General features: G+C 42.4%; 1 protein-coding gene across 3 annotated transcripts in view; it reads left to right on the top strand.

Moving 5' to 3' along the window:
- The window catches only part of MBD5 (methyl-CpG binding domain protein 5), a 122,381-nt gene that overhangs the window by 64,356 nt on the left and 34,261 nt on the right, over positions 1 to 23,764 (top strand). For all 3 annotated transcript variants that reach the window (XM_073634214.1, XM_073634213.1, XM_073634212.1), the window contains 3 exons: positions 9,423 to 9,525; positions 10,825 to 11,005; positions 14,587 to 16,656. In XM_073634214.1, coding sequence (XP_073490315.1) covers positions 9,423 to 9,525; positions 10,825 to 11,005; positions 14,587 to 16,656 — 2,354 coding nt within the window. The remainder of the gene's footprint in view (positions 1 to 9,422; positions 9,526 to 10,824; positions 11,006 to 14,586; positions 16,657 to 23,764) is intronic.

The following is a 23,764-nucleotide window of genomic DNA, read 5'->3' as shown; positions in this document are numbered from 1 at the left end:
GGAAGCCTTTACTGTGCCAATACCACAAAAAAGCCAATAAGGCATGTCAAGGTGTTGTTAGGCATATTGGAACCAGGCTGTTTTATGGAACTTGTACAGTAAAGGCTTCTTTCTGGCAACTTGACCATGCAGCTCTTTTTTGTTCAAGTATCATCGTATTGTGCTCCCTAAAAACAACCACACCATCTTTTTCCAGAGTAGCTTGTATTTCTCCTGAGGTTCCCTGTGGTTTTTCTTTGTATCCCGAACAGTTCCTGCGGCAGTTGTGGCTAAAATCTTTCTTGATCTACCTGACCTTGGCTTGGCATCGAGATCCCCAAATTTTACACTTCGTATTAAGTGATTGAACAGTACTGACTGGCATATTCAAGGCTTTTGATATCTCTTATTATATCCTTTTCCATCTTTGTAAAGTTTCTTTACCTTGTTACGCAGGTCTTTCGACTATTCTTGTCTACCTCCTCATGGCTCAGTGTCTAGCCTGTTTAGTGCATCCATGTGAGGGCTAACAAACGTATTGACTATTTATACACAGACACCAATTGTGATTTAAAAAGCCACAAATGTGAGAAATTAACCTTTAATTGCCATTTTAACCTGTGTGTGCCACCTTCTGTGCCTGAACCAAGGCCAAACATTCCAGGGTATGTAAACTTTTTATCAGGGCCATTTGAGTGATTTCTGTTGTTATGATTTAAAAAGGATCCAAAAACTATGTGATAGTAAATGGCTTCATTAGATTGCTATCCTTAAATAAAAGACCGTTTTTTGGCATGATCAGTCTCATTTTCAATATTAATGCCAAAATTTCACAATTTCTGCCACGGTATGCATACTTTTGAGCACAAATGTATGTACACACCGCACTCGCCAGATGTCGGTGACTTCCTGGCCTTATAGCAAGGAAAGTCAGCAAAGCTTGTAGGTCTTTAGGGGGGAACCTGTCCCACAATTCCTGGTGTCTCTTTTCCACAAATTCAGTGTTGCAATCCAAGGGGTTCTCCCACACAGTTATTTGGCAGATTAGAAATAAATGGAGAGATAGCCTCCAATAATATCATTTTTGTAAAATTACAATGTATAAAAACCTTGCTATAAGGCCAGGAAGTCACTGACATATGGTGAGTGTGATGTGTACATATTACACATGGTGGAGCGCTCAAGATTGCATTAAAGGAGTTGTAAAGGCAGAAGGTTTTTATCCTCCTCCATTCTCCCGCCGCTGTCGATCATAGTTAGCCAATCGGGGGAGAGGGGGACGGGACCGAACGGCAGCTCCATGTCTGAATGGGTACATGGAGCTGTAGCCCCGACTCAGGTGCCCCCATAGCAAGCTGCTTGCTCCTGGCCCTTCCCTCCTGTCAAGTGCCCCCATAGCAGTCAAGAGGGACCCAAAAAAGGAGGTTCTGGGCTGCTCTGTGCAAAACCAACTGCACAGAGGAGGCAAGTATAACATGTTTGTTTATTTTTTTTTTTAAATGAGACTTTTCAATCACTTTAGGGATTGTTTGAACTATGTCACTTTATTTATAATTCTATTTAATTTTTGTTTCTATTTGCATTATTTGCATCATTGTTCGGTACTTATCATCACTGCAGCGGTGTCACCATTATTGTTATCACAGCATGTCACCATTGTTTGGGTATTATTCGTTTATGGTATAGCAAGCACTACCAGAAATTAATTCAAACTGATCAGTTTTTCTTCTGTTTTTGCCTTACCAAAAGCAGAAAAGAAATGTATGACCATTAAATATTATGAAGCTCTTCACACCAGTCAGTTGTGGGTCAGTTGCGTTTTAAAAAATCCTGTATGCTGCATTTTTGGTACATGTTTGGTGCAGTAAAAGAAATTGCACCAAAACGCACTTCCCCATTGAAATGAATGGAAAACGAATCAAAAACGCAGCAAATTTGTTTTTTGCAACGGAGCAGTGTGAAAGCAGCCTGATTGTTATCCTTCTCTGCACTCCATTACTTGGAGGGTCAGGAATTTTGATTTCACTGACTGCATGCTTGTTCCATGTCAGTAACAACAGTGTAGAGCTGGGCACCATTTAAGATAAAAAAAAAAATGCACATGTGCATGTTTTGCAGAGATGTTCTTAATGCATTTGTTTCCCCAGATGTGTACTTTAAATGGTAAACCAATAATTTGGATGACTGGTGCAGTTACAAATTTTTTGTATTAGTGGTGTTTTTTTAGGAACTAGACTGTTCTAGCTTGCATAGGACCCTATTATAGTTTCGTGGGTTTGCTAAATACTTCTATTTAAAAAAAAAAAAAAAGAAGAAGAAAATTCCTAATCATTAAAGGAGAAGTCCAGCCTAAGCTCGTTTGGCTGGACTTCTATGGATCACAAGAGTGCAGGTAATTTTGCACTCCTGTGATCCGTTTGCTGACGTCACCAATGTCAGTCCATGCACCGCGTCATCCAGATAATGAGAGTCTGGATCTGCCATTTGCCTGGGCTGAGACAGCCATTCCGCCCCCTCCAAAGCTCATCGCTCCAATGAGCGAGGAGAGAGAAGAGCAGAGAGCTGTGACTGACAGTCTGCAGCTCTCTGCTCACGGAGCGCTGAAAACCAAGCGATCGAAGTTCGATCGCTCGGTTTTCAGTGTAGAAACGCCGGGGGGACAGGTGCAGCATTGGACCAATGCAGTGCAATGGAACCGATCTAATGCGAGCGACTCAAGTCACTCCGACTTAAAAAAAAGGTTCCTGTACTACTTGGGGGTGACTTCGGAGCTGCTTGCATTGGCTTCTATTACAGAAGTCGTTTGCAAGCCGCGCTGAGGTAGCGATGTGTGGGGCAGCTTCAGAGTCTGACAACTTTTGAAGCCGTCCCAATGTGAACCGGCACTTAGGGGTCTATTTATAAAAATTTGCTCTACACCCATCACAAAGCATTGGCACAGCCACCATGTATAATCCCTGAATTTTCTCTAATATGTTTTTTTCCTATGAATGATGGCTTCTTCTAGTGGCCATAATGCAGTATGGTCTTGATACGCCACAAGCAGTAAAATCCTGCATTTTGGCCACTAGATGGAGGTAAACATAAAAATGTAGGGGATATTTGTGATGGCTACGTAAATACCTTGTGAAAATTGTAGTGGGTATAGAAAATAATCGCCCCCCCCTCCTTTTTTAAATCGAATTTTGTTGCTTTGCAGCCTGAAATGAAGACCAATACAGTTTTTTGTTTCCAGCTGTATTTACATTTATTTAAAATGTGCAACTTATAAAATCCAAGTGAAAGATATAACGCCAACATGTAAGAAAAAAAAAAAAAAAAAAAGCATTTAGTCTGTTGGGATATGTCTCTACTAACTTTGCACATCTAGACTTTGCAATATTTGCCCACTCTTCTTTGCAGAACTGCTCAAGTTCAGTTAAAGCGGGGGTCCACCTATCGTTTTTTTTTTTTTTTTTGGGAGTTCGTTCACAAACTTTTCTTCTCGTGATTATCTACTCACATGTTCTGTGTAATAAGTCCGCCTGTGTCCGATTTTGTTGTAAAGAATAACTTATAAAATTCACTGAAGGCGGTTTCCATCTTCATTGTGGGCATTTGAAACCCACAAGCATGTATTTCCTGGATGCAGTGAATGCTGTGCTCCCAGCATTCACCGAGATGTTGTGATGACGCTGTTGCACAATGCATGCTGGGAAGCCTGAGACTAGCTCCCAGGGGACTGTGGGAGGTCTGGGAGAGGATAGAAACATGCCTACTCCCATGGGAGGAAAACCAGGAAGTGCTAAGAAGATTAGAAAAAAAAAAGGTAATTACGGCGATTTAAATTTTTTTACACAGCTTGTCAGCATCTAGGCAAGGAAGAGAATGCATAGAGATAACGTTCAAAATTTGGGTGGAACCCCGCTTTAAATTAGATGGTGACCATTTGTGGACTGCAGTCTTCAAGTCATTCCACAGATTTTCAATGGGGTTTAAGTCTGGGCTCTAACTAGGCCATGCAAGGACATTCACCACTGTGTGCTCTTTTTTGCTGTGTGCTTTGGGTCATTGTCATGTTGGAAGGTAAACCTTCTTCCCATTGTCAACTTTCTGGCCCTGGGCAGCAGATTTTCCCTCAGGAATTTGATAGTATTTTGCCCCTGTCCATTATTCCTTATATCCTGACAAGTTCTCCTGCTGCAGAGACACACCTCCTATAACAGGATATTATCACCTCCATGCTTTACTGGAGGAATGGTGTTATTTGGATGGTGAGCTGTATTGATTTCCACCAGACATATGCTTTGGTGTTGAGGCCAAAGAATTCAATTTGAACAATTTTCAGCTTATTCAGTAAGTGGTCATGTAAAACATTAGGCCCCTTTCACACTGTCAGACCGTTCAGGTCCCCCTGTCAGTTTTGACGGCGGACCTGAACGGGCGCTCCATGCTAGTCTATGGAGCGACGGATGTCAGCGGTGACATGTCCGCTGACATCCGACTTGGTCTGATCCGCTAAAATCAGACGGATGCCACTACGTTCGCATCCATCCCTGGCGGATCGGATCAGGTGAGATCTGATGAAAATGGACATACTGTCCGTTTTTGGCCGATCTCTCCATAGTAAGGCTCGGTTCACACAGGGGCAACACGATTTCAGCGCGACTTTGTACGGCGACTTCAACGCGACTTCAGTGCGACTTCAGCGCGACTTTAGCAAATTACAATGCGACTTCAAGTCGCCTCCAGGCCAGGCGACTTTGGCTGTGGCCAATCACAGGATAATCAGCTCTCTGGGAGGGAGGGGTTTGCCTGGGCAAACTAAATTTTTTCCCTGCAAAGTCGCTTGACTGTAGAGAGAGATCCGACTTGGAGGCGACTTCCATTGATTTCTATGGTACAGGTCGCCTACCAAGTCGGATCCAAGTAGTACAGGGAGTACGCAATGAAGTCGGAGCGACCTCAGTAGTGTCTATTAAGACGCTCCCATTCACTGTAATGTGAATCTCTTTCTGGGGCGACTTGAGGGCTTACAAGTCGGATCCCAAGTCGTCCTAGTGTGAACCGAGCCTAACTAGCAGCACTCGACAAGCCCCTCCCCACTCAGTGAGCAGAGAGGGACCTGTCATCCGCCGGCTCACCGGAGATCAACGGAGAGATCTCCCGCTGAGCTGGCAGACTCCGAGGCAGCGGATCCGCCTCGTGAGAATGATGCCTTAAAGTAGAACTAAAGGAAATACTTTTTTGTTTTGGATAGAGTAGGGGAGAGTTCTAACCCCTGGCCATTTTTTGTGGAAATTTTCCTTCATTTCCCATCCAATAGCCAAAGTCACAGGAAATCTCTCCTAAGTGAGGGAATCCCTGGTTGTCCTCAGTGTCACCAGAACTAGTGTTCCCATTGGAAGATGTACCTTCTTTTTCTGTTTTTGGGGAAAACTCAAAACTATGCTTTTACTTTTACTTTCACTTTCGGGGATAAAGGTAAAGGGCTCATGTACACTACAGTTTCTAAACTTGGGTTTAGCTGCTATTTTGCCACTTTTTGCGTTTTCCTGCGGCTGGTGGTCAACCTAGTCTGTGTGTACATGAGCCCTACTCTGGCAGCTCCTAAATTTGAATTTGGGAGCTTTTGGCGCTTTTTTTTGTCAAAGCTCCTAAACTCAACTCCATAAAAGCCTATGTGTGGGCTTTTAGCAGAGTTTTTAGGAGCTTCTGAGCTTTAGGTTAGCTTCAGCCTCCCTTTCCTGAACGCAGGAATATCATGTTCAGGATAGGAATGTTTTGACCGCCAGCCATGGGAAAATGCAAAACGTGTTCTTAACGCAAATTTGCAAAATTTTGTGCTTTCCCACAGCTGCTGTAAATGTAGGCTAGTGTACATGAAGTTTAAGGGGGGCACTGACAGCAATAACAATAGATGTTCTAATCCCACTCTACTCTGTCTAAAACTTAAAAAAGTTTTGCCTGTAGTTATACTTTCATATAACAAAATTGTATGGGTGGAGTTTGTTTAATGGACTTTGTCCTAATGATGCCATTAGGAATGGATTTCCCTCAGGAGAGGGTTATTTAGACATTGTGTTCAGAATATTGAGGCACAGAGCACTTACCAGAAACCATTTGCCTGAGGTCCAATATTTGTTCAAAGTCAATTAGTGTACTATTTAGCCACGCAAGAGGGCTTATCATTCATTAAAGCAGAGTTCCACTGTTTTGTGAGTTTATTAAAAGTCAGCAGCTAAAAAAAGTGTATGTAGCTGCTGACTTTTAATAAACAGACACTTACCTGTCCCACGGTCCAGCGATGCGGGAGGCGCCCTAAGCCTCGCTCCTCTCCCCCTCCTCTCCACGGCGCCATCACTACTACTGTGGGCACCCAACTGTGATAGCTTGCGGCTTCACAGCTGGGCGTGCACTGTACTGTGCTCTCCTTGCAGCCAGACAATCTGGGACCTGTGATATGCCCCAGAAGATTGAAGAGGGGCCGCCTAGGGGTAGAGGAGGAGTCCCCTAGGCGGCCAAGCAATGGAGGGAGGAAGTTTTTTTTAACATTTTAAATAACAAACGTGTTAGGCTACTTTCAGACTGGGGCGTCGGCGGTAAAGCGGCGCTGCATTTAGCGCTGCTTTACCGTTGTTTTAGTGCTTTAACCCCCGCTAGCGGGCGGAAAATGGTTAAAACCGCACGCGGCGCTTTGCCAGCGGGTTTGCGGCGCTGCCCCATTTTTTTCAATGGGAAGGGGCGCTTTAGGAGAGGAGAGGTGCTTTACAGGCGCTTTTTTTAGCACTGTGGCGCCTGTAAAGCGCCTCAGTGTGAAAGTTGCCTTATACTTACCTGTTCTGTGCAGTGGTTTTTCACAGAGCCGCCCGGATTCCCCTCCTTCTCGGGTCCCTCGCCAGCGCTCATGGCCCCTCCCTCCTGTGTGTAAAGTGTAAAGAAAAGAAAAATCCCTTATCAACCCCCCCCCCCCCCCCCGAGTAGTATGTAGTAGTATGAAAAAAAAATTACATTTGAATTTGAAAGTTTACGCTGCACTGCACTGGTGACTGTATGTAAGAAAAAAAATTGCTTTATTTTAAAAAAAAATTGTGACAAAAATTAAATCTTCAAAAAAACTCGCCATGCCTCGCTAAATGCCTCAGCCTGTCTACTTTTTGTAAAGGGTCATTTGGGGGTATTTGTTCTGTCCTGGCATTTTAGGGCCTCAATGAGATGGGCTGTCAGTACACCAGCATTGATAAACTTTCATATATATATCCCATAGTTTGTAGATGCTATAACTGGCATGTTTATTACCATAGACGTGTAGCAGAATATACTTTGGCCTAAACTTATGATGAAATTTTATATGTTTTATGACCAAGAATAGAAAATATTGTTTTTTCAAAATTTTTGGTCTTTATTCGTTTATATGGAAACCTATGTTGAAACCTCTTGTACTTGAGAGCTCAGGCTGGGCAGAAACAATACAAGGAGTCAATCAGGTATGCTGCAGTGCTAATGTGCTAACAAGGAAAATTTCACTCGTAGGAGGTTAGTGCAAAGTGACAGAGAGATGAGCACATCAGTGTCCTGATTCTCCTATTATTATCCAATCAGGGGCTGGGGGAGGAACAAGTCATGTCTTCTGCTCACCCAGACAGTTCTGTCCTCTGTGAATCTTTGCTAATAGTCGGCAAGCAAAGGCAAAACATATTATCTGTATGCTCATTCCACTTCAGTGAGTCAAAGCATTAAAACCCCTGGATCAGCTTGACAGCTTGGAAGTTTTTGTCATGGTAGGGTGGGCACAGATGAGATGGCTGGTTTGGTTTATAAAAGCGGAGCTCCCGCCCCCCCAACAAAAAAGTAAAAGTCAGCAGCTTTAAATAATGTAGCTGCTGACTTTTACTATTAGGGCACTTACCTATCCAGGGATCCCACTGTGTCCTCATCCAAGCCGATTCTTGAATTGGCTCTTGGGTGCTGGCGCCGCCATCCTGGGTAAGGGAAACCGGTTTCCTACTGTGTGTGCGTGAATCATGCTGCGCTTTCTCAGTGGGCCAGCTGTGGTGAGGGCCGAACTTTCGTCTGAGTTTGCCTCTGCGAACTCAGCAGCTGGTGGGAGTGGGTACCTGTCAAAACCATATACCCACTCCTGGTGGCAGATAAGAGGAGTTCCCCCCCCCCCCCCCCCCCCCCCCCAAAAGCTGACCGTTTTCCATATCTCTTATTTGGCAATATAAGCACTGTCATTAGAATGTATATACAAGTTTTAGGGACCTTTAGGCTGCATTCTCACTTGTGCGACTTGTCATTTTGACTTTGGACATCAATGACTATTCACAGCCCATTCTTTTCAATGACACCCGTTCATATCGGTGCAGCTTAGGCTACTTTCACACTGGGGCAGTGCCGGCGCTAGCGGTAAAGCGCCACTCGTTTTAGCAGCGCTTTACCGCTGAGGGAGTTAAAAGCACCCGTGATGCGGCACTTCCGAAGCGCTTTTCAGGCGCTTCGGAAGCGCTGCCCATTTATTCCAAAGGGCACGGGCGGTGTAAGAGCGGTGTGTACACCGCTCCCACACCGCCCCAAAGATGCTGCTTGCAGGACTTTTTTTTTTCCGTGCTGCAAGGGCTCCTTTCACACTGGGGTGGCTTGAGAGGCAGTTTTCAGGTGCTTTACTGGTGCTATTTTTAAGGCTAAAATGCCTAAAAACTTCCTCAGTGTAAAAGGGGTCTTAATATTGCAGCAAATTTTAATCGATTCCCACCTAATTGTAAAACTAAGCACAATTTTGCAACTTTGACATGTGTTAGTAAAACTGTCCATATCACCCCAAATACTGTGTGCATCCAGGTGGATTATACCTTGTTTTTTTTCCTAGCAAGCAAGGTCCATAAAGACATGGATGAGCGAGTTTGGGGTGGGGGAACTTGACTGGCCTACACAGAGTCCTGACCTCAACCCGATGGGACACCTTTGGGATGAATTAGAGCGGAGACTGCGAGCCAGGCCTTCTCGTCCACATCAGTGCCTGACCTCACAAATGCGCTTCTGGAAGAATGGTCAAACATTCCCATAGACACACTCCTAAACCTTGTGGACAGCCTTCCCAGAAGAGTTGAAGCTGTTATAGCTACAAAGGGTGGGCCAACTCCATATTGAACCCTACGGACTGAGACTGGGATGCCATTAAAGTTCATGTGGATGTAAAGGCAGGTGTCCCAATACTTTTGGTAATATAGTGTATGTGGCCCCACTGAAAAATGCCCAGTCCAATGTGGCCACATATATGCATACTGTCGGTAGGAAGGGGTAAAATCTTGCCTGCACTACTTTGGTGCAACTTTGGTCCCGAGAATGTAAAGTCGGATCAAAGTCGCATTGGAAATCGTTCGGCTTTGGAGATGAACTAATATGACTAGTAATCTGTAATTCTGCTCTACCACATTTATCTGATTTGTCGTTTTACTTTGCAGCCCAAGTGGATCCCATCTGTCATGTTTGGACCAGGTGAAAACATATCTTCTCACAGATGGAACCTGCAAGTGTGGCCTAGAGTGCCCTCTCGTTCTGCCGAAGGTACGTTTACAATCTGGTTTAATCGTTTGTTTTTAAGGTCGATTAAACTGGGATATTTTTTGGGGGGGGGGTAATTGGGGGGAAGGGTATAATGCTCTGTCTTTAATGTAGACCAATCTAATGTTTTTTCTCTTTATATTTTTCTCCTTGTGAATGTAAGGGTGGGCATTCACAGTATTGGCACACTATCTAGTATTGGCAAACAACGGCATAGATTGTTTTGTTGCATTCACGACTAGGGTGTAAGAACTGGCATCGGAGTGATTATGTACGTTCCTGAATGTCAGAAATACTTGAACAGAGATTTAGTAACATGTCTGGAAAATTTGGTTGTGCCATAAAAGAAATGATGCAAAGCATTTGCCAAAGAAGCCCTGTATGGTACCATCTTGCCAGTCCCAGATATGAAGGCTGGCACACTCCTTACCTCCATTCTTGCTCAGTAAAATATCTACCAGTATGTGGCCACCCCTAAAGACTAATTGTTAGCCTCTGGCACTGCACAACATGCCATCTGACTGATCTTTGATTTAGTAAATGGGTTGAAATTGGAGAATCTCTCTCTTATTCATGGATGCTACAGATGCTAGTATTGACATTTTAGTGACCACTGGACACACAAAATATAAAGCATATGGATATGTATCTAGCAGACGGCAAAGTTTCCAAGAGGCAAATGTATAAACTGGTTTTCCTACAGACAGCCGAAATTGACAAAAGTTCCTACTCTTACTTAAAGTGGAAGTAAACCCTCCTATTTTTCAGCCATGGAAGCTGCCATCTTGGCCTCTGATTTAATCTTTAACTGCCATGATGCTGCACATGTGATCAGTTATGACGCCAGTCATTGGATGGTTTAACAGTTTGGTTGAGAGCACAACCAATGTGATAGGGCATGCCAGGAATGTAAATGTTTTTTGAAACTATTAAATTGATGGATTTACTTCCACTTTAATATACCTGGTGCTCTATCAGAGCATCATTTCACATCTTCTTTAAAAGAGGGATCTAAACAAATGGGGATTTTCTAACCACAAGCTTTAGGACTTTTCAGAATTTGGTAAAAAAAAGGTAAATCCAAAATGCTAGCCCTCGGCTAAAGTAGTTGAGCATTGCAGACAATAATGTGCCTGCCAGTTACAGAGACTAGTGTACCAGTGCATGTTGACTTCTGCATCCTACCATAGAGTGTGATTACGTTAAAGAGAACTCAGATGGTCCAGGGTGCAGTGTGAGAGGATAATGAATATCTGAATGTGCATGCCCACCCTTATGTAATCCAATGTATGACCATTGTAGGTGTTTAATTTTGACCCTGGAGCTGCTGTGAAACAAAGAACCGCAGAGGATGTTAAGGCAGATGAGGATGTGACCAAGCTTTGCATCCACAAGCGTAAGATCATTGCTGTGGCCACACTGCACAAGAGCATGGAGGCGCCGCACCCCTCGCTGGTGTTGACAAGTCCTGGGGGTGGGACAAGTAAGTTCATTCCTGGAAATTTTAGCAGAATAGATTTACAGTCTTGTGTCATCAGAACTCGTTTTATTAGAGCCTCTGTCCATGGGATTTGAGTTTCTGTCTATGGGTAAATGCAGTTTGTTTTCAGTTTTATTCTGCTTGTATGCCAAATGAGATGGTGATGATTCTGTGATTATTAATAGGTGCATCTGACTTGTGGTTTACCCTCTTTTAGGCTGCATCAATCTACCTTTGAGTTATCATTGACTTGTATAGAAAAAGAAGCCTTTTTATTAAAAAAAAAAAAAAAAAAGCGACACAAGTCTTTATTGCTACAATTTCTTTTCAGAGGTTAGGCCAGTGCTGGTGTAGTTGTGTAAACTTCTAAAAAAAATTGCTGTCCTTTATAGCAGTCTGTTTTCCATTAACAGGTCATTCTTAGATTATAACTATGGGCAAAACTTTTTTTTTTTTTCATTTTGAATTAGAGTAAGGGATGGTTAAAACCCCAGTTTTATTCTTTGCCTATTGTGCCCCATTGGGGAGATTTACTGTCCCTTCCTGTCCCATTGCCAAAACAGGAAGTGAGATGAAATTCCTGCAAATTAAGGGAATCCTTTGGGGACCCCAGGCCACCGGAGCTAGTGTCCTCAGTGGAAGATTTACCCTCTTATTTTCCTGGGGACTACCCAAAATTTGGTATTTTCTTTTACTTGGTAATCGGGACAAGTGGAGAGGATGAATCTCCCTTACAGCGGGGGGCACACAGACAGCAATAAAAACTGACACATCCCTCTCCATTCTTTCCAAAACTAAAGAAGAAGTTTTGCCTTTAGTTATATTTTAAACAGGTTTTCTGCATTCCCTTGAGTCTTAAGACAGCCCCCCCCCCCCCCCCCTTCCGAGGGACTCCCGCAGTTTTGTTTGTTTTTTCTGCATGGTAGTATGCTGGCAAGTTGAGCTTGGCATTTCATGAAATGGTCTCCCCCCTGCTTTCTGAGAATATGTACTACCGCTAATCCACAAAAACACATTACTAGTCAGTGACATTTCATACATTAAAAGTAATCTGTTACTGGGAGTGAATTTTATATCTGTAGAAAACCATGTGCTGCTATAACTAAAGATTATGTGAAACCGGAAATCGCTGGTTAGTTCAAAGCCGCAGATGACAACTAAAAGTTGGTTCCTTTCTCCAACAACCCAAGCCACCCTCCTGGTCATACAATGTGCTGAGCTCTCACAGACCAAGTAAGGTTGTTAGTGTCAACTTTATACATTAAAGGGGTTGTAAAGGTAATTTTATTTTTTTTAAAAAAAATAACTAACATGTTATACTTACCTTCACTGTGCAGCTCGTTCTGCACAGAGTGGCCCCGAACCTGCTCTTCTGGGGTCCCTCGGCGGCTGTTTCAGCTCCTCCCCGCAAGAAATAACCACCTTAATGCGAGCTCCCTCGCATGGTGGTTAGTTGTTGCGGGCGCGCTCCCGTGATACAGCCGGCGGCTATAGCCGCTCGCTGTATCACTCGGCCCCGCCCCCCGGCGCGCAGCGTCATCGGATGTGATTGACAGTAGCACGAGCCAATGGCTGCGCTGCTTTCAATCCATCCACTGCAGCCAATCAGCGACCAGGCTGAGCTGCAATAGAGATGACGAGAACGAGCAGCGGAGATTCGAGGTGTCAGGTAAGTAAAACGGGGGGGCTGGGGGCGGCGGTATTGTCAAAAGTTTTTTCACCTTAATGCATATAATGCATTAAGGTGAAAAAATTTTTTACCTTTACAACCCCTTTAAATTATTATTTCCACTTTTACTGCCACCAATACAGCTAAATGTAATAGTGTTGGTGGATTGTTGGAACCCCAGTCAGTAATCGTTGGATCTGAAGGCTGCTTTCTAAAAACCGGTGGACCTGAAAATGGGTTCCTTGTAAAGCCAGTTTCACAGTCGAATAATGAGAGTACCTCACTGCTTATTTCTGTGACCTTATTTGAAACTAATAGTGTGTTGGAGAGACGAAATCTGTGAGGCTCTCTTCTTTCGATTGTAAATACCATTACCACCACCAATAGAAAGCAGAAGTACAACCAAAGTTTTTTTCAGCCTGTCCTAAGTTATAATAGAATCGAAATGAGAGATTTTAGCTTTATTGTGTTGTCCTGCACTGAGGCACAAGGCCTGCTTTAAGAGGAGCCATTGTTGGTTTAAAGCGTGGAAAAACAAATCTTTCGGCTTTTGAACTTTTTCCTTTTGGAAAGTATTTAAAACCGAAATCAAGACTGCTGTACGGTGAACTTGTGCTTGCAATAAAACAATATAACACAGGTAAAGCAGGTTCCATACAGTGTGGGGCATGAATTTGTTAAACTTTGAGGGGAATTTATCAAAACTGGAGCAGCCAGAATCTGGAGCAGCTGTGCATGGCAACTAATTAGCTTAACCTTAAGCCCTGGTTCACACTGGTGCGATTAGACATGTGATTTGGTTTGTCAAATCAGCGGCAATTGTCCGTCCTAATCGGTGCGGCGCCGCATAGATTTCTAAAAGTATTACTTTTTGCGATTTCAGGTTGTGATTTACATTGACATCTGTGCAGAAACCCGCACAGATGTCTGTGAAATAACCTCTGAAATCGGGACTGACATGCGGGAGTGAAATCGTGCGAGTTTAGTTGAACTCGCACGGCTTCATTCCTGCAGCTCAGTGTGAACCTGGGCTTACTGAAAAATTCGAAGAGATTCGAAGATTCTAGTTTGATTACATTTTCCCCTTTTGTGTCTTAATGTGCTCTACTGCTAATGCAAGAAAATACAAACCTTGAAGGCAATGTCAGCCTTAAACTGGCCATACATGGGTTGAATTCCGAACAAATTTTCTTTTGAAAATCAGAAATTTTGTTTTGTAACCCACTGATTTTGAAAGTCAACCAACCAAGCCAATTTCACCTCCTGTTGCTACAGAAAATAAATCTTTTGGATGGGAATCTTTTCTTTCAAGGTCAGAGCTCATGCATGTTTCTTTTTTGATTTATTCTCACACATTTCTCCCATCATTAATTAGAAATTTGTTTGTCTTTCAAAAATTTTCCAACATGCCCGATCACTCAAATTCGATAGCTGCATGAAAATTGGCCTTTGCTGCAGCCCGTTAATAGTGCAAAATTTGAACCAAAATACATCATTACGAGTTTCGAAACAAACTTAATTCGGAATTTAACCCATGTATGGCCTGCATTAAGTAGGATATATACTGTCAAGAATTTTGGGACGAGATTAGATAAATCTACAGGTAAGGAGGCGGGGTGGTGATCGATTAGTTAACAGAGAAGATTCAACAAATGGAACCACTGGTAAAATCTGCCCCTTTTAAAGTTTCTCCATAAATCTCCCCCACCAGCTTCCATTTTGTAAAGTTTTTCAAAATTATCTTTTGCAAGACTGCTACAGTGCTTGGAGGTGCCTTTTGTTTTTGTTGTGACTAATCTCCAATTTTTCCTTCTTGGAAGTGGAACACCTTTTTAAATATGATTTTTTTTTAATGTTTGTAAGGAAGTCTGTTTTAAAATAGCCTGCTAATAAAAAATATTTGTCATCTTTCCAGATTCTGCTCCTGTGGTCTCCACACGTGCATCGACTCCACGTTCCATGAGGAATAAGTCACATGATGGAAGTGCTAATTCTGTTCTGCCAGAATGTAAAAACCCATTCAAGCTGATGGTGAAAGAACACATGGGAACTCAGCAGCATGACCTCCATTCTGCATATTCACGGCAAAGATTAGGGAGCAGCGAACACGGACACAAATCACCATATCGTGGGAGTCATGGTGGCATGCCAAGTCCAGCTTCATCTGGGTCCCAGATCTTTGGTGAAGGCCCTGTCTCTCCAAGGACAGACCCATTAGGAAGTCCTGATACTTTCACAAGGAGCAATCCCAGTTATCATGCGCCACCCAGTTCCAGTCCCATTCATGTGAACAGGACTCCTGTGTCTCCCCAGTCCATTATGTTGCATGGTTCCCCTGTGCAGCCATCTTGTGCTATGGCTGGAAGGACGAACATACCTCTGTCCCCCACATTTGCCAGCCCAGTGTCGAAAAAAACTGTTTGCAATTATCCACAAAACATGGATATGTCGCGTGCAATGTTTCACCATAAACCAACACCAGGTCCCCCACCCCCCCTGCCCCCACCGCCCCCTCCACCCCCACCACCGCTATGTGCTCTTCAGAAAAAGCCATTAACATCTTCAGAGAAAGATCCACTTGGTATTCTAGACCCCATTCCAAGTAAACCCGTTCTCCAAAATCCTGTATTGAACACTTCCACATTTCATCCAAATGTTCACTCTCAGGTACCTGTGATGAATGTAAACATGCCGCCTGCTGTTGTTCCTTTGCCAAGTAATCTCCCTTTGCCAACTGTCAAACCCGGTCACATAAATCATGGTAATCATGTTCAAAGAATCCAACATCCTGCCTCATCATCTTTGTCTCCTTCCCCAGTAACCTCCCCAGTTCACACAATGGCACCTGTTATTGGGAGGATAGAGGCCTCACCCCAAAGATCACGCTCCTCTTCCACATCATCTGATCATGGAAACTTCATGATGCCTCCAATGGGAACACAACCTTCCTGTGTTGGCCTCAAAATCCCCCCACGTTCTCCACGACCCAACATGGGCTCTCCAAGACCCTCCATGCCATCCAGTCCTTTAGCTAAACCTGATGGCCATCATCAGTACAAAGACATTCATAACCCATTAATTGGTGGCATGGGCAACATATTGAACCCCCCAAACAATGCCGTATTCCCCTCATCATCGGCTGGTAATGCTCCTAGTAAGGGTCAGGCAGGTTTGCTGGGAATGCCTTTAAATCAGATTTTGAACCAGCATAATGCTGCCTCTTTCCCTGCGAGCAGTTTACTTTCCGCAGCAGCCAAAGCACAGCTAGCAAATCAAAATAAACTTGCTGGTAATAAGAGCGGTTCTGGACCTGCAGTCAGCTGTGGCAGCAGTGACGGGAATAGCACTTTACCCACAATGTTTCCTCCGGCCACCAGTGCGCTTCTACCACCAGCCGAGGGACAAAGTGGTCGGGCAGCTCTGAGAGATAAGTTGATGTCTCAGCAGAAGGATGTGAGAAAGAGAAAACAGCCTGGGTCAACGGTGATGAATTTGCTCAAGCCGCCGCCAATTGATAATTCTAGCCTACAAAAGCACGGGACAGAGTTGATGAGGAAACAAGGGCAAAACTCATTTCCAATAAACTCAATGTCACAGCTCCTCCAAACCATGAGTTGTCAAAACTCCCACATGAACAGCAATAGCAACACCATTCCTGACTCTAACTTGAGTCTGCCTTGCTCTGCCAACCAGATAAACTATACCGACAACAGCCTGAACACTGTCAATCTCCATAATTCACTGGCACATAACTTACCGATGAGAGGGGAGGGTGTTTCCTGCCAAAACACTAACTTTGTTCATGGTGGCAATCCAGTTCCCAATGCCCATCTCACTGGGTTCATCAACCAGATGCAAAATAGCAATTATGGGATGCTAAACCATCCAGGAAATCCTTTACACCTCAACCCTCCCCAGCCGAGGATACAGTCATCATCCTCGATACCAATAATACCCAACAGCATTGGTAACAGTACTGATTCAGGTATGCTCTTCACCTGACTGTGTTATGAGGTGTATGGATGGGTGTCTGTAAATCATCATGCAAATATCAAACTCTTTTCTCTTTTTAATTTATATGTACAAAATATATATATATATAATTGTGTGTGTAAATATTTATTGGTATTTTTTATTTAAATTATTTAATTTTTTTTGTAGTATTACAGTATAAATAAAACAACAAAAATGGTAATTCTCACTTGCTTGGAAAAAAGGTGTGATTCTGTCATTTCCATGTCTTTTGGCGGAGGGCATGACATGAGAAGTTAGGACTGGACCAGTCCCAGAAGCCAGTCAATTTGTCTTTAACATATTCCTGGTTTTCATTTTTTTTTTTTTTTTTTATTTATTTATTTACAAGATCAGTACTAAAAATAAAAATTCAGGTAAATGTTCATATTTACCACTTAGAGTGAGCAGGTGGAGCTCTGTCAAAGTTCCATTCTCTGTAAAGTCTAACGGATATGTTACATAAACATCTCCTAATCCTCCCAAAGCAGCATGGGTTAAGCTCAATTGCATCCAAAATAAAAAAATTTAATTGTTGGATAAATTGAAGAAAGGTTTGAACCTCAAGTTTTTATTGCAGTTTCTGTCTTCTATGAGGGAAAATTCCTCTCACTTCATCTTTGGATTGACACACATGTGGATGGGAAATTGGATAGGTTTGTCTGGAAGTGAAGGCCCACTGGACAAACATATTCCTTTTACATGTTTCCCGCTATATTTTATTTTTTTCTGGGTCAGATAAAGTAAAAAAAATGAAAAACAAAAACTGTGCAAAATTACTAAATCTGATACTAATATTTTAACCTATGGACTTTCATTGTGTGTCTTTATATGGTTTAGTTATGCACATTAATTCACGAACATATGTGGTATGCAGTTGTGTATTATGTAATTAGAGCCCCCTATCTCACTTTATAAGAAACTGTGCAGCTTTTTAAATTCTAAATTAATAGAAGGGAAAGAAAAAAATAAATTACACACACGGCAGAATAAGTATTGAACACATCACCATTTTTCTAGGTAAATATATTTCTAAAGGTGCTATTGACATGAAATTTTCACCATGTGTTGGTAACAACCCATGCAATCCACACATGCAAAGAAACCAAAACAAATAAGTTTAGAAATCAAGTTCTGTATTGAAATGGAATGACAAGGAAAAAGTATTGAACATGAAGAAAGGGTGGAGCTGGGCGATTTTCTCCCAAAAAAAAAAGCTGCGATGTTTTTTGTTTTTTTTTAAACTTGATTCACGATTCAAATCAAGTTTTTCAATTTTTATTTTTTTTTTGATGGACACCGCGCCGTCCTGAGGAGCTTTTAGGCGAGGCTGCGGCTTCGGCCCACCCAATCACCTGACTTGAATCCACTAGAAAATCTATGGAAAGAACTAAAGATCAGAGTTCATAGAAAAGGCCCACGGAACCTTCAAGATTTGAAGACCTGTGTGGAAGAATGGGCCAAAATCACACTTGAGGAATGCATGTGACTAGTTTCTCCATACAGGAGGCGTCTTCAAGCTGTCATTACCAACAAAGGATTTTGTATGAAGTATTAAATACATTTTAGTTGGCGTGTTCAATACTTTTTCCCTGTGTCATTCCATTTTATTACACATAACTTAATTTCTGAACTTATTTGTTTTGGTTTCCTTGTATGTATGGCTTGCATGGGTTGTAACCGACATGTGGTGACCATTTAATGTCAATGGCACCTTTAGAAATAGATTTACCTAGAAAAATGGTGACGTGTTCAATACTTATTTTAGCTGGTGTGTGTGTGTGTGTGTGTGTGTGTGTGTGTGTGTATGTGTATATATATAATAAAAGAATCTCCACCTTACCTCCTCCTTGATGGCACTACAAGTGAACTTTTTGAAATAAAATGTATGGAGACAACAATATGAAAGAAAATCCATTTAAGGTAAACGGAGACTGCAAACATATTGTGCGAGATAGTGTCCATATTACGGGAAAAAAGTGGAGACCACTGATACACTATTGGAACCGTCAGAAACTGCAGACATACAGTGGGAGGCGACCGGAGACGTTAGTTATGCTACAGGAAACTGCAAGAGATCACAGCCGCTTTTACAAGTTCTTATCCCTATATTTCATATCATCTTCTACAACCTATCCTGCTTTTTACCTACCTTCCCGCATGCCACACAGCACCACTGCACCCTTATTCATCAGTGTTTCTGTGCAACAGACATGATGTCCATGTTCCTTCTCCAAGCTATGGAATAAAAGCAGTCAATCAACTGATCCCGCCAAATTGCTAGGCAGCTCTAGGGAAGGATGGATAGAGCAATAAAGATTCACATCATTGAGTATTCAGACCCCCTTTGCTTTTTTCAATTTTGTTATGTTGCAGCCTGGTATAAAAGTTGTTTAAATTAATTTTGTTTTCTCATTAATCTACACTCAGTATCCCATAGTGACAAAGTAAAAACAGAGTTTTGGAAAATGTTGTTGAAGCACCTTTGGCAGCAATTACAGCTTTGAGTCTTTTTGGGTATGATGCGTCAAACTTTGCATACCGGAATTGGGTGATTTTCTGCTATTCTTCTTTGCAAATCCTCTTAAGCTCAGTCAGGTCGGATTGGGACTGTCAGTGGACTGCCATTTTCAAGTCTCTCCAGAGATGTTCAATAGGATTCAAGTCAGGGCTCTTGATGGGCCACTCCAGGACATTCACAAAGTTGTCCCTAAGCCACTCCCTGTTGTCTGTGCTATGTGCTTACAATCATTGTCATGTTTGAAGGTGAACCTTTGGCCCATTCTGAGGTCCTAAGTGCTATGGAACAAGTCATTGAGGATATATTTGTACTTTGCTTCATTCAGCTTTTGTTCAATCCTGACCAGTCTCCCAGTCCCTGCTGCTGAAAAACATCCCCATGGCATGATGCTGCCACCCCCATGCTTCACTGTTGGGATGGTATTGGGCAGGTGATGAGCAGTGCCTCCAGACATAACATTTAGATTTGAGGCCACACAGTTCAATCTTGGCTTCATCAGACCAGAATCTGGTTCCTCACAGTCTGAGAGTCCTTCAGGTGCTTTTTTGCAAAATCTAAGTGGACTTTCATTTGTTTTGCACTGAGGAGAGGCTTCTGTCTAGCCACTCTGCCATGAAGCCCAGATCAGTTGTCTTTCTGGAACTTTGTCCCATCTCTACACAGGATCTCTGGAGCTCAGAGTGACCATCATGTTTTTGGTCATCTCTCTTACTAAGGCCCTTCTCCCCCAATTGCTCAGTTTGGCCGGGTGACCAGCTCTTGGATGAATCCTTGTTGTTCCAAACTAACTCCATTTGAGAATTTTGGAGGCTACTGTGCTCTTGGGAAGCTTCAGTGCAGCAGATTTTTTTTTTGTATTCTTCCCCAGATTCTGTGCCTTGAAATACTCCTGTCTCTGAGCTCTGCAGGCAGTTCCTTTTTGACCTCATGTCTTTTTGCTCTGATGCAGTATGCATTGTCAGCTGTGAGGCCTATAGAAAGGTGTGTGTGCCTTTCCAAATCTTGTCCAATCAGTTTACCTTACCACAGGTGGACTCCAATCGAGGTGTAGAAACATCTCGGCAACGATCAAGAGAATTGGAAGGCATCTGAGCTCAATTTTAATTGTTGTTGCAAAGGGTCTGAATACTTATTCCAATGTGATATTTCAGTTTTCCCTTTTTTCATATAATTGCAAACATTTCTAAATGTTTGCAGCTGCACCTAAAAGTTGTTTTTTTTTTTTTTTTTTTTATACCTTTGAATGCATTAGGATAAAAAAAAAAACTTTAGCCTTTGGAACCACTTTAAATTTTATATGTAAACCTTAAATTGTATTTCCACTGCTGCAGCCACATCAGGATAACACTTTATATTTGTTGCATGTTCTTAGTCACATAGCATAACTTTAAAAAATGCTACTTGCCTTTTTAAATGCTCTTTTCTGAAAAATTCAGGAGTGAAAAAACCTGCTTCACTTTCCTTTTTTTTTCTGGAATGTTTATGGGGGGGGGGGGGGGGGGGGGGTGGAAGTTGAAGTTTACAGTAATTGACCTTGTCTGTACTGTACTGTGCTGGTTGGTTTCGGTATCAGTGCCAAGGAAATTTGACCACTATCCTAACAAGTTGTTAAAGATCTAGTAGCTTAGGTTCTGCTTTGCACATTATTAAGGGCAAGCTTAACCACTTGCCGACCGCCGCACACCGATGTACGTCCAAAGTTTGGCGGCAGATATCGTTGTTATGGCAGCAGCTAGCTGGCATAACCCCGGTATCCCCGTTTTTGTGCAGTGGTCGGCTTTCGCAGCAAGATCGCTTTTATTGGTGGCGGTAGAGGGCCCCCCCCCCTCCCGCCGCGATCCGGTGCCCTCCGCCACTTACCTGAGCCGTCGGTAGCGGCTGTCTCCCTGCTGTGCCTGGAGATGAGTGAGGCTAAGATGGTGCCCACTCGTCTCCATGACCCTGCTGGGCGGAAGCAACGTCACTTCCGCCCTTACGTCTTAAAGGCACATTTTTTTCAATGTCATTTTTTTAAATTACTTTTTTTTTTTTTTTTTTATTGCATTTTAGTGTAAATATGAGATCTGAGGTCTTTTTGACCCCAGATCTCATATTTAAGAGGTCATGTCATGCTGTGTCACTTTTATTCCTATTACAAGGAATGTAAACATCCCTTGTAATAGGAATAAAAGTGACACACTTTTTTTTTTTTTTTTTAAACAGTGTAAAAATAAATAAAACCATGTAACATAAATAATAAAAATTAAAAAAATAATTTTTAAAAACCCCCCTGTCCCGAAGAGCTCGCACGCAGAAGCGAACGCATACGTGAGTAGCGCCCGCACATGAAACCGGTGGTCAAACCACACATGTGAGGTATCATAGTTACATAGTAGGTGAGATTGAAAAAAGACACAAGTCCATTAAGTCCAACCTATGTGTGTGATTATGTGTCAGTATTACATTGTATATCCCTGTATGTTACGGTCATTCAGGTGATTATCTAATAGTTTCTTGAAGCTATCATTGCCCCCCGCTGAGACCACCGCCTGTGGAAGGGAATTCCACATCCTTGCCACTCTTACAGTAAAGAACCCTCTACGTAGTTTAAGGTTAAACCTCTTTGCTTCTAATTGTAATGAGTGTCCACGAGTCTTATTAAACTCTCTTCTGCGAAAAAGTTTTATCCCTATTGTGGGGTCACCAGTATGGTATTTGTAAATTGAAATCATATCCCCTCTCAAGCGTCTTTTCCAGAGAGAATAAGTTCAGTGCTTGAAACCTTTCTTCATAACTAATATCCTCCAGACCCTTTATTAGCTTTGTTGCCCTTCTTTGTACTCGCTCCATTTCCAGTACATCCTTCCTGAGGACTGGTGCCCAGAACTGGACAGCATACTCTAGGTGCGGCCAGACAGGGGCCTTGTAGAGTGTGAGAATTATCATTTTATCTCTGGAGTTGATCCCCCTTTTAATGCATGCCAATATTCTGTTTGCTTTGTTAGCAGCCATTGCTGAGCCTATCATCTACTAGGACCCCCAGGTCCTTTTCCATCCTAGATTCCCCCAGAGGTTCTCCCCCCCCAGTGTATAAATTGCATTCATATTTTTGCCACCCAAATGCATTATTTTACATTTTTTTACATTGAACCTCATTTGCCATGTAGTCGCCCAGCCTATTAATTTGTTCAGATCTTTTTGCAAGGTTTCCACATCCTGCGGAGAAGTTATTGCCCTGCTTAGCTTAGTATCGTCTGCAAATACAGAGATTGAACTGTTTATCCCATCCTCCAGGTCGTTTATGAACAAATTAAATAGGATTGGTCCCAGCACAGAACCCTGGGGAACCCCACTACCCACCCCTGACCATTCCGAGTACTCCCCATTTATCACCACCCTCGCCGCAATCGTTAGAGCGAGAGCAATAATTCTAGCCCTAGACCTCTTCTGTAACGCAAAACATGCAACCTGTAGAATTTTTTAAACGTTGCCTATGGAGATTTTTGAGGGTAAAAGTTTGACGCCATTCCACGAGCGGGTGCAATTTTGAAGTGTGACATGTTGGGTATCCGTTTACTCGGCGTAACATTATCTTTCACAATATCAAAAAAAAAATTGGGCTAACTTTACTGTTGACTTATTTTTTTAATTCAAAAAAGATTTTTTTCCAAACAAAGCGAGCTTGTAAGACCGCTGCGCAAATATGGTGTGAAAAAAAGTATTGCAATGACCGCCATTTTATTCTCTAGGGTGTTAGAAAAAAAACAATATATAATGTTTGGGGGTTCTAAGTAATTTTCTAGCAAAAAAACCTGTTTTAAACATGTAAACACCTAAATTCCAAAACGAGGCTGGTCCTTAAGTGGTTAAAGTGTCCCCAATCTCTGTGGGACAGAATCACTGAAATTCATTCGAATAGCTTGCAGTCTACCGAGAGGCCTGCTCCAAACAAACATCCAGAAGAAAAAAAATTTGGGGGTATGCTGTGTGAATTGGCACTTATAAACTTATAGCAATCACCGCTGGGCTCCCGCGATCGCTCAGGGCACATGGAGAACCGGGATCTGTGTGTGTAAACACACAGTTTCCGGTTCTCTGAGGGGAGAACAGACATACAGAGTATGAACAGCGATCTATCTCTTCCCCTACACAGTCCCATCCCCCCTTCAGTTAGAACATACACTAACATACACTAGGGAACACATTAACCCCTTGATCGCCCCCTGGTGGTTAACCCTTTCGCTACCAGTGACATTTTTACAGTAATCAATGCATTTTTATAGCACTGATCGCTGTAAAAATGCCAATGGTCCCAAAAATGTGTCAAAATTGTCCGACGTGTCCGGTATAATGTCACAGTCCTGATAAAAATCGCAGATCGCCGCCATTACTAGTAAAAAAAAAAGTTAAAAATGCCATAAAACTATTCCCTATTTTGTGGACGCTATAACTTTTGCGCAAACCAATATACGCTTATTGCTATATATATATATATCTATATATATCTATATATATAGATATAGATATATATATCTATATCTATATATAGATATAGATATATATATCTATATCTATATATAGA

Source organism: Aquarana catesbeiana, linkage group LG06, assembly GCF_042186555.1.
Source record: "Aquarana catesbeiana isolate 2022-GZ linkage group LG06, ASM4218655v1, whole genome shotgun sequence".
Lineage (NCBI taxonomy): Eukaryota > Metazoa > Chordata > Amphibia > Anura > Ranidae > Aquarana > Aquarana catesbeiana.
Note: the sequence above shows the minus strand (reverse complement) of the source record. Positions and strands in the feature narration are given on the sequence as shown.